The sequence below is a fragment of the Ips typographus genome, linkage group LG4, assembly GCF_016097725.1.
Source record: "Ips typographus isolate SLU linkage group LG4, UJ_Ityp_2.0, whole genome shotgun sequence".
In the NCBI taxonomy this organism is placed as follows: domain Eukaryota; kingdom Metazoa; phylum Arthropoda; class Insecta; order Coleoptera; family Curculionidae; genus Ips; species Ips typographus.
This window is the reverse complement of record NC_138425.1, coordinates 12017482-12036168: the sequence shown is the minus strand read 5'-3', so window position 1 is coordinate 12036168 and position 18687 is coordinate 12017482. Positions and strand designations below refer to the sequence as shown.

Genomic DNA, 18687 nt, shown 5'->3' with positions numbered 1-18687 from the left:
CCTATACGACTGCCTTTTCCCTATCCCCAGGTTGGGGAATTAAAAAATACTTTTCCCTTGTTACTGCTTGAATTATGAGCATCAGGAAAATTCAACGTAAAAATTATGAGCGTTTTCCGGATGGGGAGTTAAAATTTACCACAACAACGGTGAACTACTAAAAAGTTAAGTTGGATTGTTGCCATGTAAGCAGAATGACTACAGACGTATAAAAGAGAAATTATTTTGTTAGAAAAAATTGAGTTTTAACTACTTTTTGACTAATTTTGAGATCAATCACTGGTGAATTACTGACAGTATTTCAAAATACTGTCAATAGCACTGATCGTGTTCAATAGTGTTCTAGTATCGCAAAATTATGAAAGTTGCTTCTGAACAGCTCAGAGAGTCAAAGTACACTTGCTTTACTCGAATTTGTAGTCGTGATGAGTTTTAACGCTTCACAGTAAGTTTTTTGACAGTTGTCACGTGACCCCCTAAGTAAATGTTGTTCTGATATCACGTGACAGCTGCCACATACGTTGAAATTGTCAAAGTTTGCTCTTCAGAGCTCAAAGAGTTGGAATACAGTCGATTTACTTGTTAAGGTTGTAAAGACATGACGTCTTTGGTCGCTTAATAGTAATTATTTTGACAATGGTCACGTGACCGTCTAAATAAGTTGGGTTGAAGTATCACGTGACAACTGCCACATTTGTTATAACTGTCAAAGAAAAGCTCAAAGAGTCAAAGTATATCTGATTTACTCGCTTTTGTAGAGTTGTGTTTAGTCCACCATAGTAATTATTTTGACAACAGTCACGTGACCTTCTACGTAAATCATGTTCTAGTATCTCGTGATACATACGTCAAAATTGTCAAAGCTTGCTTTAATATTGACAGTTTCAGGACAATTTCGATTCGATCTGCCTTATTTAACTGACATGGTATGGTTTTATATGTCCATGGATAACCAATGAAACAATTTTTTTTAATAATTGAGTTTACCCTTATTTTAGCTAACAAACTACAACATGCAACTTTCTTGACTATGATTGCAAAAAGGTTGAATTTATGCACAAAGATCTTTTAGCATAAAATTCAGTTTTAGAATAGAATCAAAACCCATACGGTAATCGATTTTCATGGCGAAAAGATGGAATTGTTGTAGAATAAACAAAACTCGTCGAACCGTATAATATCAAGTCGAAATCTATAAGGTGTGGAAAATTGACGAGAAATTCTATATATCGCTTTTATTCGGATCAGTGCTCGTATATGTGTACTTCTTCCTCGATGCTTATCGGGGCTATCGGTCGTGTACGAATGGCATTTGCTTTGTTACCGGGAAAATGGTTTAGAAAAGATAAGAAAGTCGAAGTACGCCGGGCTGGATAAACGTGAATAAATCGAGTTTAGTGAGTATCCGGGCTTTAATTTCCCCATCCAAGTTTAAAGTGGTGTAAACAAATTGTCGAGACGTGCTCGAGGTCGTAAATTAACGCAAACAAGAAATGCGTTCGAGTTTCTTGTAACTGGAGAAATTTGGCTTAGTTGATTTCGTGCTCATGATGATAATGATATCGTTTATCTAACTTTAACCTGAAAAAAATAGTTTATATGATCAACCAAAAGATAAAAATATGAACAGTCTTGCTGAGTCAACATGAGCATTTACGTAAATCACAGCACTGTTTCTAGTTTGTGATTGGTCAAAACAAAACAGCTTTCAGATTGCTGATTATTTTTGACCAAACACAAATTACGAACAAAGCTGTAATCTGAAATAGAACCTTCCCGGGATTCTGGGTGATTTTGGAATCAAGAGACCAGAGTAGAGGTTCCGGGACCAGATTTGGCCCTGAAATTTAACAAAATGACTGAAATTGAGGGCATTTTTCACAGTTGGTCTATGAATAATTGTTGTCGACAATTCCTCATACTAATGTGGAGTCCGAACGAGCTTTCTCAGTGGCTCAGATCGTCCCTAGAGAACAACTCTAAACACTCTAGGAGCCTTATAATCTTAATTTACTCGAAAAAAATAGGTAATAAAGTTTGAGTCTTCCGAGAGGTTTTCAAAAAAAAAGTTGATATCCTTTAATTGAGTATTAATTATTGATTTATTTTTTATATATATTGAGTTGATAACATTATTTTTTTGGTTAGTTTTCATATTTTTCGGGACCATCGGACCAGTCCCTGGACTTGGAAGCCCTAATCTCAAATACTGCCCAAGTACAGACTTACCATTACCGTAAATCCCACTAATACAGCCATTTATTTCAACCTTTAAACTTCCTTTTTTTTTTGTCTGTCTCAATTTAATAATTATTAATATTATAATAATTTGTTTCAAATTTAAAGCTTTCTACAATATTTTTTCATATCATACAAAAGCGAATTAAATTATTACATATTTGTTTGTCGTTAACATTTCTAATAATTACAGTGATAATAACCAGCAAAACGGAAAATAACGCGTATTATTTTCGGAATTCACGGTAACGTTAATTAATGCCACCAAAAACACCTACATATTGTTAGCAAAACCGTACGGTAATTATTTAGGTGATTACTGAAAAAACGCAGCAAAATTCATTAAAACAATAATAATCAAACTGGAAATGCACAAACTGTATAAATACACAATCACGGCATAGAAAAGCGTTCGCTAATTTTCCTTAACGCTAAACTGGCAACTAAATTAGACTCCATTGTAACGTATTCTGCAAACAGTTAGCGAGTACATGAAGTGGAAAGGTACACGCAATGTCGCTCTCTCAAACTTTATAAATTCCCTAATTAAATAATCGTTGAAAAGTTGCCGCCCGTAAAACCAAAACCGTATCGTATATGTCGTTTTTGGGAACTTTGGCCCGATAAAATAGGGTCTGTACCTGAAAATTAGACCCCTGATTGGTAGAAAATACGCCTAAAAAGCTTCATAAACCAAGCAAAATTAATCTAGACATTGTTCGGAATGTTCAAATAGCTGTTTTCCGTCTTACCAGTTTTGCGGTTTCTGTTTTCCTTGCTTTCTAAGAAGCTAATCTCAACGAATAATGTAATTTGAGGGGCGTCCTTTATTATCTTTTGTTTTCCGAATTTTCGGCCCCGATTTGAGGTTTTCGAACCGTTTCGGCCCTGTGTTTACCAACACGAATTTTACCATCTCAAATAAAAGGGCAAAATGCTGGTGATTCACTCAAAAATAAGTTGAATTTGATTAATGAAATCTGATACCAAACCGAGAAGAGAAATTATTCAGTAAACCAAACTTGGAATATTAGTTACCTACGTAAACACTTAAATACGCACGGCTCGGGGGACCGAATCCTTCGTCGACCTTCTCCAAAAGGGCCAAACTTGGGGGCCCTCTCCAACTTGTGTACCGCGAACTTTGCTCTCTCGACTTGTTCCCGAACCCGCAATAATTATCGCTAAGTGTCGGTTGATATTAACTAGTTATATCGAATTTCCTTATGTCGATATTATTCAATCCCCGGTATTAGTTTAGAACGTCTTCGTTAGGAGTTTGGTTACGTTTTCGCTTCGGGTAATCGTTAGATTAGTTTTAGGGGGTTTGTGTTTTAATTAGAAGATCCGAGTTTTTTTTGAAACGATTTAAACTAGGTCAAAGTGTTAGTTTACAGTGTTTACAGCGTAATTTATCTTTTTGACTTAACATTTGATTGACAAATGTGTGCCAAACACTTTTTTGTAAGAGGATCATCATTCAAAATAAAAGAGCTTGCAGAATCTGATATTAAAAAATAATGACCGCATTTAAAAAAAGAGGTTGATAATGGTTTCGCAAAGACAAAACGTTGGAATGAAAAACTGTGGAAAAGTGTCATGTCCAATATCCCTTAGGTCCAATTTCAAAAACACCATGAAAGTTTTTAACTATAATGGCCTGCTAGGGGGCGCTAACAACGGTCGTTATTTTGAAATTAGTCGTATAATTGCCCACTTTTCTTCAACGGTCAATTATTCCATTATTTTAGAGAAAGAAATAGTTACAGATAAAACGTATATGAGTGTATAGATAAAGTAAACTGTAAACTTTCTGACAGTGTAATTTCTCACCGTTAGGGGGCGCTAGAAATAGTCGTTATTTTGAAATTTGTCCTACATTTACCCACTTCTCGTTAACGACCAATAACACCATTATTTGAAGAGTTACAGGGAAAACGTATATGAGTGTATAGATAGAGTCAACTAACTGTAAGTTTTCTGACAGTGTAATTACTTTCACCTTTCCACCGTTAAGTGGCGCTAGAAACGGCCGTTATTATGAAATAAAAATCTAATAATTATACACTTTTATTGGAAAACATTGATTTCCTACGTTTTACTTTTTTCACATCTCTTACATAGAAACTGAATATACCAGACGTGTGTCGTAAATATTCTGTTACGACTTTTGTATATCCCCATCTGTGAAGGTAACTATTACACGCATTCCGGCCGATTTAAAAAGCTCCTCCCCGACATATCTCCCCCTAAATTATTCAGGAGACATCTCTTAAATTTCTCGGAGCGTCTTTTCCCGACGATAGATTTACGCCGACAGACGACCGTGTGTATGCTTTTAATATAACATTGTTGTCGTTTTGCTAGCTGTCCGGATTAAAGAGCCTTAGTTGGCCGGATCTTATCCTATAACGGCTCCGTTGTCACCTAAACTGCAAATCTCCTCCGGGTCCCGGATTAAGCCGCTTTATTGAATCTTGGAGGGTCAAACGAACTACGACACGCGGTTATAAATCTCCACAGACCGCCTTAAATTGTTAGCAGATTATTTTACGGACATTGTCTTTAGAATTACTCAATGAAACGGTTAGGAAGATTTCCCAGACCAACGATTCCAGTTGGAGGTTTAGTTTGAGACTCAGTAGGGCAGATAAGAATGATCATATTTTTTGCTTGTTAAGTAAAAAATCCTAATACAATAACGGATTAAGGTGTTCCATCCATTATTCCGTTAAAACCGCGAACAATTTATCCCAATTCATCAAGGCTGTCTCATATATTTCGAACGACAAAAAAAGGTAAAAACCTCCTAGAGGATAAGACCGCATTTGATAGTCGACATACACAAAGCTATACAACGTCGTTTATCATTTTTGCCATTACTACTTAGTGTATTCCCAACGATATTGGTCCAAAAGTGTGCCAAAAATTACAGGATAAGTACTGAAGGTTTTGTGCATCACGGTTTTGGTGAGATGGGTCCCAAATCACTCCCGCGTATATATGGAGACGCAAATTTCCTCCCGATGGAGAGACATAAGCTGCGCCCCTCCCCCGGGGAGCCATCCATCAATTAGGGATGTCGCGTACCCCTTTTCCGACTATCTGTCACCGGCAGGGCCCCAAAACCCGACCAGCGGATATCACGATTTAGTCTCTCGCTAATAATTACGGATTTTGAATTTTCCAAGAAACGACACAGTTTACATAGGCAAGCACAACATTGACATTGACAGTTTGTGAGTCACACAGATTTGACAGTAAGTTTTTGATTGGTCAAAAAACACCAATCACAAACCAGACCTCTGTTCAAAATTTAACGTTCACACTTCTGTATATACATGGTTGCCTATTGCCACATCATCTGTCAATTATTGGTAAACTTTTATCTTTTGTATGTCATTATCACTTGATTGTAATTCCATACAATTTACCTTAACATAGATTACGGGTACCGATAAAAACAATTATTGATAAAACGTATTTTTACGGAAATAAGCGGTAAAAAATATAAACAACTTTGGAATTACCATCACCACCACAAATCGATCGATTGTTATTTTATGGTGAATTTCCATTAAAACTGCTTTGGCCCACGATTATTTTTTTCTATGCCTGTCGGCACCGAGGGCCATTTATAAAATGGAACACAAATATTACCCTTGGCAATATTTCGCAGGATTAATTGATTATTAAGCGCGTAGATATATAAAAGCGATCAACAATAAAATTATTTTTGATGCCTGAAAAAATATTTTCAAATAATAATCGCGGCCCTGCTCGATTAAAATTTATTAATTTGTGCAACTCTGAATGCTACTAATAATAATATTAATAATGCGGTTTCGCTTCTTTGTTCTTTGATATTTGATGCAATACATTTTATAATATTTGTATGTGAATTTATTCTCTGATAATGGAACACGATTAAATAACAGTAAAATAAACTCTGAATTTTCGATGGAACTAAGGAAAAAGGAGGAAAACACGTTTTTGTTCGACAACGAAAATAAGCCACGGGAACGTGGATAATTTCTCAGAGGACACTTTCTTGGCCAATATTCAAATTCTGCGGATTCACTTCTCCACACAAAGTCCTCAGAGCTTTCCTGCAGATGTTTCTGCATCCGTACGAGCATGGGAAGGGCCCCAGGAGTCGTCGAATTACACACAATTTAGTGGTCGCTACTGCTTTTGTAAGCTTTCGGTTCTCGGGAGAACCATGACTCAATGGAAATGGACCGGCTAACTTTCTCCTTCAACTGCCAGAAAATCCCACATGCAATTGTCGTATTACTAAATGAAATAGACACTAAACATTTAATTTCTATTCTGTTCATTTAAAAGCTCTTGATAAATGAGATTTACGTCAAATAACGAAATAAATTCGTGGTCTCTGTCCTTCATTTTCCAAATTACTATTTGTTCTAATTTATCATATTGCTGTCGCTCGTGTTTATCGAAAGAAAACGGGGTCACATTTAAATATTGACTCGTATAAAATACACTCACTGGCCCTACGTATTCGAGTGTCCATAACAATAATTTGCATTTTAGGTCAGTTATGATAATTAACAATTTAGTGTTTTAAACCATTTTGTTTCAGTAAATGTTTAGCAATTTTGGTGAAGACTGAAAATGAATGTTAAACACAGGAAAAACAGGTAATTTCTTTCTCCTTTTAGTACTGTACTTTTTAACATTTCCAAGTGTTTTTTGAAAAGCAATGAAGGGCATGAAAAATACTACAATATGAGACAAACTCATCAAAATTACCTTTTTAATTATCTAATTTAACTAATTCCGGTAAAATAACAACAAACATTGTCCATCTAATCATAAAAGCCTTGTTAATTTATCATTTGCAACCCTTTTGTCGCACATTTTTAGGATGAATGAACTTAGTGACTACACTCATATGTTTTGGACGTTCCATGAGTAATTACTTTGATTGCAAGTTTCAGTAAAGGGACAAAAGTCCCACCGGGAATATGGAATAAAAGTCAGACTAATTCGCTTTTAATGACCTTAAAAGGCTTGCTTTGTTTAACCAATCAACTAATTGATATTCAAAATAAAACTTACCTTAATGCCGATATGTATAGGAAAGTCCTGGGACGTTGACAGCTGAGGCAACGACGATAATACTGGAACGACTGGAAGGGAACAGGACATCATCGTGTCAACCTGGAACGAAAAATGAAAACTGTTAGCTATAGTAGGCCTAAAAACAAAAGTGAAAACCGTTTGATTGGTTGTAGCACATTATGTCTGGTGGGGGCCCTACTATGCGAGTTAGGCCGTAGCGTTTGTGTAAATCAGCCTCAAATGTAAATAAACGCTAGCTTGTTGCTTTTAAGATAACAGAACTTTTCCGCTTTCTGACTAATCACAATGGAGAGGCATAATATCCGGTGCAATTTTGGTTAAACGAAACGCGACCATAAATAAACGCTGGTGTCGGCCGTTCCATCTGTTGCGCGGCTCGCGAAACACATTCGTACAGACTTTTACTAAGTTGGGTTATAAAACACCTGTTGCGGGACCGAAAAACGTCGAGCTTTTCCGCTCTGAGCGAAAATTTATGGTAATCCAAGTGTTTTTTTTTGCCAACTTTAGCCAGCTTCTTGTACAACCCATGAACGAATGCAGTTAGATTTAAAATAAGAAATAAGTTACTAAGATTCGTGAGACAAATATTTATAACCACCAGTCATTTTCAGCCAACTAAAAGAAAAATACGCCATTTGGATTATCTCTATCATTTGAAGTGATTTTATTAAACCGCCATTAAAAAGAAAGTACCCACAGCTGATTTCAGTGTGTTGTTAAATGGTTCTTCCACCAAATCACTGTAAATTTTAAGATTTTCAGAAAAAAACAATAAATAACGTAAAATTCGTAGATACTGTCTTGAAAATAAGGATTTTTAGTTTTAGAAAATAAAGAAAATGTATTTATTTAATTTATAGAAAACGTACATTTTTGTAGGGATGTCAAGTGTTTACCATTATAGTTAGTTTTAGTAGGATTGTATGTAGTTATTAAGAAAATTAACAGTATTACTTGATGAACTTCAAAGGAGGTGACAAAGGTGGTACGTGGAGGTAGAAGGTGGGAAAAAAGGTTTTTTTTGTTTTTTGGTTGTTGATTGTCAAGAGAGACTTTTAATGAGAACTGGAAAGTCAGTTTTCTAAAAAATTCGAGCAAAAATCAGACTATTGAAGATCAGGGGATCTTAGAAAGCTGTTTCCTTCCGGAACGGAAGTTACTGAGTGTAATACCGAGTGCTACCAGCAATTGTACCGTCTAGTCCACGTTATGACATGGAGCAGATTGTGATAGAGGACCTATTCCAGAAGTGGTTAAATCGATAACCGAGGAGGTCTCCCGGCTGTTACCGAGATACAGCCTTTGCAGTTAAAAATCCACCTCAACGGAAAAGATGAAGATTGGTCAACTGACGGTTTATTTTGGACAATTTGGACTCTGACGAAGAGTATTAGTTGTAAGTAGTTTGTAATTTTTTTGTATTAAAGACATTTGTAGTTTCAATGATATATTTAGAAGCAGGATTTTTAGGTAGAAAGTAAGTTAGATAGGTTTAGTTATTTACCTTAAAAATAACTTGGCATCCCTATTATAGAATTTTTATTCAAGCTTATTTATTTAAATTTTCTTTATTTACTAGATTATTAGAATGAATGGTCAGGGTGAATCTGATGCCAGTTATGATGATATTATCATGCAACTAGGAGGTGAGGGAGATTTGAGTAAATCTCATCTTCAGGATGGTAATAATAATTAATGTTCACATTACCCCTAAATATTACATATTATACGAAAAATCAAATTAAATTAGAATGACGTCAACATAATTGGCAGCCAAACTTTGATTTGACGTACGACGTTGTTGCCAGGTTCCTATAGCTGAATCCATTCAAGACATCATCTGTCAGTATCAAAAAATTCTTGGATAGTTGAAAAGTTTTAAATTGTTCTGACACTTTTGAAGTCTAGATGTATCTGGTATTTGTAACGGATTCGTGGGAGGCTTACAAATTCTCTTTAACATTTGATTTTTGGTATAAAATCTTTTGGATAACTTGTAAGTTTTAATTCAAGTAAATCCTTTGATTTTTCTGACCTTTAAACAATAAGACCAACAATGCGAGTAATTGTATCCTCAAAAGGTATAATCGAAAAAAAGTTAAGGGTTCAAAGGGTGGCGTACGTAGCCGTTTAGGGCCACTAGACGTCAAGGTAAAGGGCCGACCCCGTACTGAATAAGGGCATCCTTGTCACGACCAGCGACGACGCCACTCGACGTCGACGAAATGCCCTTGATTTTTTTCCTTCACTTTTAGGAAAGTTTTATTGCTCTCCTGTTTGACTTATCGTTATTAAAAACAACGAGGACACTCTTTTAATTTATTTCTGGTTTGTTTTGTTAAACTTTGTTATATTTTAATAATTATAATACATTCAGACCTGTAATAACCAGTATTAAGTAGTTTGAGGTAATACATAGTCGTAAAGGTCTAATGTCTATCGTATTACGATCCTTTGTTAAAATAACGGATTTAAATCGTCGACGACCATTAGAGTTAGAGAAATAATGATTAAAAATTTAATAATGATTCCCTGTTCGTTCATTAAATTTAATGCCCGGGAAAATGTATACATATTACGTTTGTTATGACTGTTGGGAAGCTAATTTTATTCGAAAATATCCGTGTAAATTAATTATTATTTGGGGGAAAACCACCCTCCTGATGCTCATTATTGTTGAGTAATAACCATTTTTTGCGCAATATTTTAAGGGAGCAAATTCCAGACGTATACCTGAATATCTCGACAAACTGTTGATGAAAATATACATCTTAAAGAGGAAAGTTTGCTCCTCCGACCCACTCAAAGGCACTTTATCAAAGACTATTTAGTTTTGCGAAAGGTTTAAGTCCACTAGAGCGTTGTATTTGCTGCATTTCCTGAAATTTAATATCGCAGAACTTGGAATAATCTTTGCAAGCAGCAATTTTAGGGCCCTTAAAATACCGTTTTCGTTACATTTATATTATTTAACTCTCTAAGTTACTATCTTTTTTTCTAAAATTGTTAGAAAAGTTTATATCATTAATTACAGACAACATTGTGGTATATTGTAACTTAACTTTCGATTATCTTTCTGACAATTTAAGTCTTGTCATCGTTTCCTTATCCCATTCAGTACGTGCCCAGATAGGTGATCGAACGGGGAACGAGATTAATGGGGCGCTTTACAACAATTAGAACGTCAAGGAAAACTATCCCATCAAATCGGAATTTTAAGCCCAATTTCACCTGAGCCCCGATCGGCAAATCTCCTCAGCCGCCTAATATACATGTCACGTCAAAGTTTTGGGCAATAAGACTAAAGGGGAAGGAAAAGATTAGGACGTTGGAAGTGACGTGACTGCGGTAGGAGAGGGGGACGAAAACACCACCTTTCGCTATAGCTTTCTCGTTAAGAGGGATGCTGGGTGTTTTACGTCCCTCCTCCCGTCACTTTATCTCTTTCTTGTCCTGGTATAGAGCCGAAAAATGTGCATTCTATCCTTCAGTATTATTGTCTTCCAGTGAAATGCAAAGTTTCACGCGAAACACCGTTCGCAAACCAGACAATAGCAATTTTTTTTTTGTATTGTGTAACGAGACCGTTGTTGAACGCCCATCGGCCCAGCTGGGGCCATCAGGATCGTGTCCGCAACAAATGGAAATCACTTTTCCGCAAAACAACAAAAGACAATCGTCGTGTTCGTGGCAGTTATTTTACGTGTTCACGCTCAGCGGGGGCTGTTTTCCTCGTTAGGGGCTCGTTTCGATAATTGCCACTTCTACCAAACCCCCCCTAGCCCTGTAAACGTACCGATTATTTTGTGCTTCTGACAGTAGCTGTTACTCCTAGTTACCGTTCTAGTTGCCGCCAATCAATTTTGAAAATCACCCTTTTTATCTTTTCAAAATAGAAATTTGTTTTTGTTAGGAATTTATAAACATAAAACTCTATTATATTCCATAGTTCCATCCCAAACCTGTACTGTTTTCGCGGTCTGAGTTTACCCGTGCGTCATCCCCCTGTGATTTAGAAGTAGACATGCATTATTGACTTCATCCTTGTCTATTGTTCACTTTCAGAAAGGGTAAATATCTAAGTGAATGTCTTCCAAAAAAAACATTTACTGATTAGCGCTTCTATTTCAGTCATTGTCCACCACCACAGTTCTTTTAAGAGCTATTGTTTCTACGCTTTTAACATTCTGTAAGTACTTTCATAATAGTATTATTAATATTTTTATTTTTTTATGTCGGCTGTCACGATCTAACCAAAATTGGCACAATTAATAACCTGTTTTGAAAAAAAAGTGGGAGTGTCTATTATGATTTTTATTTAGCCATTTGGTTTTTCCTAAATTCGGAATTACTTACTATTATAGTATTTTTTTAGAAAATGCCTGGAAAAAATCGCCACAGACAAGCCCAGCAGTTAATTCTTAACCTTTGTGAATATTTTGAATTGGAAAAAACTAATGGAGGACCTTTAGAAGCTTTATCATCTGTTCAGGAAGAAAATAAGAAATTTTAAGACCTTACATATTCTTACTGATGTATTTTTGATACTAGAAGGTTGCAGCTGCTTTGAAAATTTCCCGCAAAACTATTTATTCGATTCGGGAAAAGCAAGCAAGTAATCTTATGATTTCCTCACCTAGAAAACCTAAATCGAGATGTTATCGACGGGTCAAGACCACTGATTTATCTGAAAGCATTAAAATGGATGTTATGATATGTACAACGATAGTATGTTAATAATAGTAAAATATATCTACTTTTGTAAGAAACATCTATTAACATTTCATTGTTTCCAAAGACTGAGATTTTTGGGTTGCATTATAGATTTTTCATACAAATTTCTTCAAACATATTAATAATAAAGTCATAGAAAAAATAAAATAAGCGTCTAAAATGTTTTCCAGCGGGTTTAAAATAAAATTAGTGGATTGCAACCTGAAAATGAGATATGAGATACTACAGCATCACTCAGAATGTCTTATTAAATTTTTAATTTGTTGTATTTATTTTAGAGAAACATGTAACCATCCAGAACCTAAATCAAGAGCTTAAAGTTAAAGAAATACTACATATTGGTGATACATCTCTGCGAATTTTGGTAAATAAATTAGGTTTCAAATTTAGATGGAATTCTATGATCCAAACGGAGACTTCTCATAAAAAAAAATGTTATTTCGGTCAAGATATTTTTGATTTGCTTTGATATAAGGTTGTTTTAGTGCAAATTTGCAGCCAAAGATCTCTACTTTCTGACTAACAATACACGCAAAATTTTAAACATGACGAAGCTTTAGACACGCCCTTTTCTATAATATGAACACAACAGGTTTGTTGACGAAAACTTGATTTGATTCATATGATTATAAATGACGTAGCCTTCGTGACGCACGGGTAAACTCACTCCGCGAGAACAGTATGTACGTGTGATATCACATAAACCAATGTTGCCAACCCTTAAATGATATTATAACTTTCCCAAAAGCATTTTAAAAAAGTTTTGCTTTAAGTCTATTTTGCAAATCCACTTAAAATGCTATTATTACGTCCACTCGACATGCATTTGCTGTTGTCAAAACAAACTTGAATTTTTAAAACATTTTTAGAATAACTCACCAATTTACTTAAAATTATTTAGAACTGTATTATTTTTGAGTTCCTAACCTAAAATTATGAAACATACACAGTGTCAGTGCTAAATTTTTTACCAAAATCAACGTCAGCAAATGGAGAAAGGACAGCCAGCAACTTTGTTCTAAAACTGCCCATCAGAGATATCTTATCTTGAAACGCCAATAAACAGTTACACACTTAAAAGTCCCATCTGAATAATAAAACAAATACAAGTCTAGTAGTTTTAAAGATGTATTAGACTATTTAAAAGTCTGAATTTTCTCATATTTTAACTAGATGATTAAAGGAAGCAATTGATTCTTTCTTGCTATAAAATATAAAATTACCTATTGCATTAATAAAGCTCAAAAGATCTAAGGAACAATTTAGCATAATACATTTTTAATAAGTATTTGTTGTTAGACTCACCCTATCACCCCTTAATTGACCCACTTTTTCCTAAAAACAACTCTTACAACAGCCAAGTGCCAATTAATCTTTTGGCAAATATTTTTTTTTTTTGATATAAGGGCAATGCTTCCTCCTTGTAGTCAAGAGGGGTAGGATCTGCATTGTGTCTATGGAGCGCACCCTCGTCAATCTCTTCTTTCGTTCTCTCGTATTTAAATAACTTTTCTTCTTCCCCTAAATTCGCATTGTGTTGTTTTTAAAGAGGTTTTCCTTGGTCCCGAACGTATTTGCGACCGGGAGATTTTATCGACGCGTCCAAATTCAATTTAACATCGCGAAACTCGGAATTACGTTACCGACTTCTTGAATGCAATTAAGTTGTCGTTATTGCCAGCGCAAAAAAATTGGGTTTGCCACTGTAAACTCCCGGTATTAATTAAGTTTAACTTATGTGAAGGCCGGGGTCAAAGCGAAAATCAATTATCGGGATGTCTTTGAGTCACAAAATGCTCTCGCCTTTCCCGTCCTATCCGATCTCGAATGTAACGTGCATTCGGGATTTCAAGCTCTTTTGATCCGGGATCTAGTTTTTAAATCGGAGCCTTTGGCGTTTTAGGGAAAAAATAATTAGCGCAATGGTACATTTGAGTTTTTTTGAGGGAAAAAGTGTCCTTTGTATATCAAAGTTAAATAAGTGCCTGGAAAAATTGCTTGCGACCGGATATATGCAATTGACGTTTTAGGAAAATTGAACCTAAAGTCGAAAGATAAACAATTTAAAATTTAATTAACGTTGTAAAGAGTCTTTCAAAATGCTGAATAAAATATTGAAAGAGGCAATAATTTAATCAAAAAAGTCTCCTACTAGAATGACGTAGTTTAATGTCACATTTTAATTTAAATTTAACCTTTACATTTCAAGAGCTACAAACAAAAATACTGGAGAAGGCAATTTTTCCTTTAAATTTACAAGAAAATGTCATTTTTAGCTCATTATAGTGGGACTATCAGTGGTTTTGATCCCACTTTTGTGAAATTCGAACTCTATTTGAATAATGGAAGAAAACTTTTTTTTAAAGCCTTCTAAATAGTCTAATACATCTTTAAAACTACCAGACTTGTATATACAGTGTGGAACAGCCAAATGGAATAAATTCGATAACGAATAAATGAGAGCGTGTTGGGAAAAACGCTTGGACACGTCGATTTGTATTTTTAGATGCGCATTTATTAAAAAAAATAAAAATTATATAGGGTGTGTCATGTGACAGTGGCCGATACCAACTTTCTTATTTTAAATACAACCCCCTGTATATTATTAGTTTTTTGGATTCTTCAGAAAATTTTAGACATAATTCATGTACAATGTCCCATACCTATCTTCAACTGTTTCGGAAATATTAAGTGTTTTCAGATGTATTACAACAATTAACATTAAAAAAAGAAAATTATTTTATTTCACAAATTCGCAACATTACACTCAATACTTATTTTCACGAACATTTTCTCTCTCTTACATTGAAATTAATGTTTTTTTGTTTTTTTTTACATTATTTGTGAAATAAAATAATTTTCTTTGTTTAATATTAATTTTAGTAATACATCTGAAAACACTTAATATTTCCGAAACAGTTGAAGATAGGTATGGGACATTGTACATAAATTATGTCTAGAATTTTCTGAAGAATCCAAAAAAATTATAATATACAGGGGGATGTATTTAAAATAAGAAAGTTGGTATCGGCCACTGTCACATGACACACCCTATATAATTTTTATTTTTTTTAATAAATGCGCATCTGAAAATACAAATCGACGTGTCCAAGCGTTTTTCCCAACACGCTCTCATTTATTCGTTATCGAATTTATTCCATTTGGCTGTTCCACACTGTATATAAATAATCTTTATTTTCAACAGAAAAAAGGCTATCGACCACTTGGTCTTTCTGCCTATGTTTACAGTGGGATTTTTTTTATTGTTTTATCATACATGTTAACTTATTCTAATTATTTACAATTTATTTACAAAAAAAAAAGTAGTCTTAGTTAAAGTGCTCTAGTAGGGTGGCAGTGGGAAAGAGGTAACGGGATTGTCTGGTTGGTCTTGTTATGCACAGTGGGTTTATTATTGTCCAGTTGTTTGGATTATTCTTCCATTTGTTCTGTAGTTGTATAAGTCTGTCTGTTATTTTGGTCATGTTTGTACGTTCGTAGAGAAGTTGGTTGGATGGGTTGTGTAGTGGGTTTTCTGGGTGTCTTATTTTGGTTATTAGTCTTAGAGCAATCTGTTCCGTAGTCTGAGTATATCTTTTAGTTTTGTCAGTAGCGTTTGCTCTAAGTAAGTGTCCGTAGTCTAGAACTGGTCTACAGATGGATTTGTATATTTGTGTGGCGGTTTTCGTGCTAATACCTTTGTTTTTGTATGTCAGTGATCTAAAGTGTTTTGTCCGTTTAATAGTTTCAGTTCTTGCATTTTTTAAGTGTTTTGTAAATTTTAGTTTTTGGTCCAGTATTACGCCTAAGTATTTTACGTCATGTTTGGGTTCAGTTATGTGGCCGTCCGCGGTTATGTTTGGGGAGTCGTCTTTGATCCTATGGTTTGGTAGTAAAAGTTGGTTTTTAGTTGCGTTGGGGGTCAGTCTCCATCTGTAGAACCATGTCATAGTATCGTCAGTAAGTGATTGTAGTTTTGACGCTGCTTTTGAAGTAGTTTTGTCGTGTACTATAAGTGCAGTGTCGTCTGCGTATTGTAATATGTATGCGGTTTTGTCAAATTGATTTTTGTCCTGCTTGTTGTGATTGTATATGTCATGGCAGTATAGGTTGTAAAGTAAAGGTGAGAGGGGTGATCCTTGGGGTAGTCCTTGTTCAGGACTGAAAGGAAAGGAAAGTGTGTTGTCTATTCGAACGTGCAGTTGTCTATTTTCTAGTAAATTTCTGATTGTGTAAAGTAAGTATTTTGGTGTATCAAGTTTATGTAGTTTGTAAAGTAGTCCTTTGTGCCAGACACTGTCAAAAGCTTTGTTAATGTCCATGAACAAACAAGCTGTTTTGTTGCCGTTGAGGTGCGTTGTTTGTACCAGACTTGTATTTGTTTCCAATTCGAAGTTAACACTGTTGGTACTCAAATCAAGTCTGTATAAATAATCATTTTACTAAAGTGACATTAAAATGTAATGAAACTTTCTGTTTCTAGTAAATTTACTGGTCACGTCTACAAATTATTGAAACCTTGAAAACTTTAAACCCCAAAGCACATTTTACTGCTACGTTTACAAAACCAACCTATTTTTAGATTAATTCAATATACTGAAGTGCACGTCACTGACCTCGAAAATACCGATGCAGTTTACAGAGCAAAATATAAGAAAAAACAGCGATTTTCCTAGATAGAAAGGATACGTCGAATTTTTAACAAACAACCTCATCCCTTATCCTACCCTTATAAACCGAGGAATTTAGGCGGTTAGGTTTACCTGGAAATTCCCTTCGATGCGACGATTTGCATTTTTATTTCATAATCCTTATAGTGTTTCGGCATTATCCGGGGAAAATAGCCGCGTCAAAAACGGATTTGGGAGACGGCTACAGTCCAGGATTGACTTTCGAGCGAGGTATATTGGGGTTTTGACGGAATTTATTAGGTTATGTTGGGATGGCGAATCGCAGAAGGGTAGAAGAACAGGGTTGTACCAAGTGTCGTAACTAAAACACTTACTTGAGACTTTGACAGAGTTTTAGACCAGCACCAACATGCCACAACACAATCCGGCCAGTACTAACCCAGTCCCTTAATTTAAGGTTTTTCCCCTAGTTGTGCCTGTGTGTTGCGAGACTATTATCGCCCCCATGTGGTACAATTAAACGATGCCAGGGGACTTTGATATAAATAAATAAATAAATGCGGAAGTTAATGTTGCGTGTCTGGGGCCGACAAGAACAGAAATCTCGTTTTAAATGAAATATGAGGAATTCGTTTTTATTATATTATTGTAAGTGGTAACAATGCTGAACTAAATTCTGACGACTAGTTGCATTAAAATTTTTGATCCAAGAGTTTTTATCAGTATCACAAAACTGGCATTCTATCAAGTTTTTGTAGTGCATGTACTCTGTTTTGTTGCCATCAATTTTCTAAACCAATTTATAGGTTAAGCTGATTAAAACTACTCTTACAGTCATGAACTCATATCACCGTTATTTTCTCCTATTTAAATTGGTAATATAGGTTCGACTGCTGTGATAATAAGTTAACACATTACGTCATAACTAAACTTACGACTTTGGCTGATATTTAACGACATATTAATATTCTCCTACGTTTGCTTGGCGTACTTAGCAATTCCCGTTGACTGCAAATCAAGCAAATGCTATTGACCTTAAAAACGGTGAAGCTGACTGGTTAATTTCTTTACGATCCTGTTTATACGGATTGTACATTATAATTTCAACGAGGGTGGCTTAAAAAGTGCCGTCAAAACGTATTTAAATTTTCAATTAAGCCTGTCCTCCTCCCGATCCCCCTTGCATCCGCTGTGACTGAGCAGAAAACCTAATTAAGGTCAGAAGTGAGATTCCCGCAACCCGGGAAGTTGTAACTGTTTTCGAAACAACTTTATAACAGAACTTTCCAATCTACATTTCAAATCTTCTAATTAGCGTCTTAATAGTCTTTGTTTTTGTTTGCGACGATAGAAAATTCAAAACTGTGGCGATGGGAAATGTTATGGTTGTTATGATTCATGTTTCTACGTGGACTATCCAGTCCCAGTCATTGAAGTAATTCGAGAATGTGCTTAAACTGCCTCTGTAAAGTATAAAGGGAGTGTAATCGGCTTAACCAAACAACAATTTTTTTTAGCCAATTAAGCCGGCTACAATTACCAAGAACGTAGGCATTAATAACAGTTTATCGTGGTTTTTGATGACGTCATGAGTATGATACAAACAAAATTTAATGAAACAGCATTTCTAATTCAGTGGGTTAATATGATGTTCTTTAATTTGTAGTCAAATAAGTAATTCACTGAATTACATTTTAGTTCAATTTGGGAGTGGAAGTTTGTATGCTAAAGGTATCGGTATTACAAGGCTTTTTTGTATTGATTGATGTATTGATTTTGTATTGATTGATGTATTTTTTTGTATTTGATGTATTGATTAATGGTTCATTCATCAGATGGACTTAAAGAGGTTAGAAGATAACTTCTTCAACCTGAACTAGCTCATTTCCAGATAACACATTTAATTGCCAAAATTACACTGTTTTACAAAAAATGGCATCTTTCTAATTTTGAAAGGATTAAAGTGCTATTC

The 18687-nt window shown here is 35.0% G+C and overlaps 1 protein-coding gene across 6 annotated transcripts in view; it reads right to left on the bottom strand.

Annotated features, from left to right (window-relative positions):
* The window catches only part of heph (polypyrimidine tract-binding protein 1 heph), a 128306-nt gene that overhangs the window by 83608 nt on the left and 26011 nt on the right, over window positions 1-18687 (bottom strand). For all 6 annotated transcript variants that reach the window (XM_081979223.1, XM_081979217.1, XM_081979218.1 and 3 more), the window contains one exon: window positions 7324-7425. In XM_081979223.1, the coding sequence (XP_081835349.1) occupies window positions 7324-7416 (93 nt within the window). In that variant the 5' untranslated portion in view covers window positions 7417-7425. Of the gene's footprint in view, window positions 1-7323; window positions 7426-18687 lie in introns of those variants that run through there.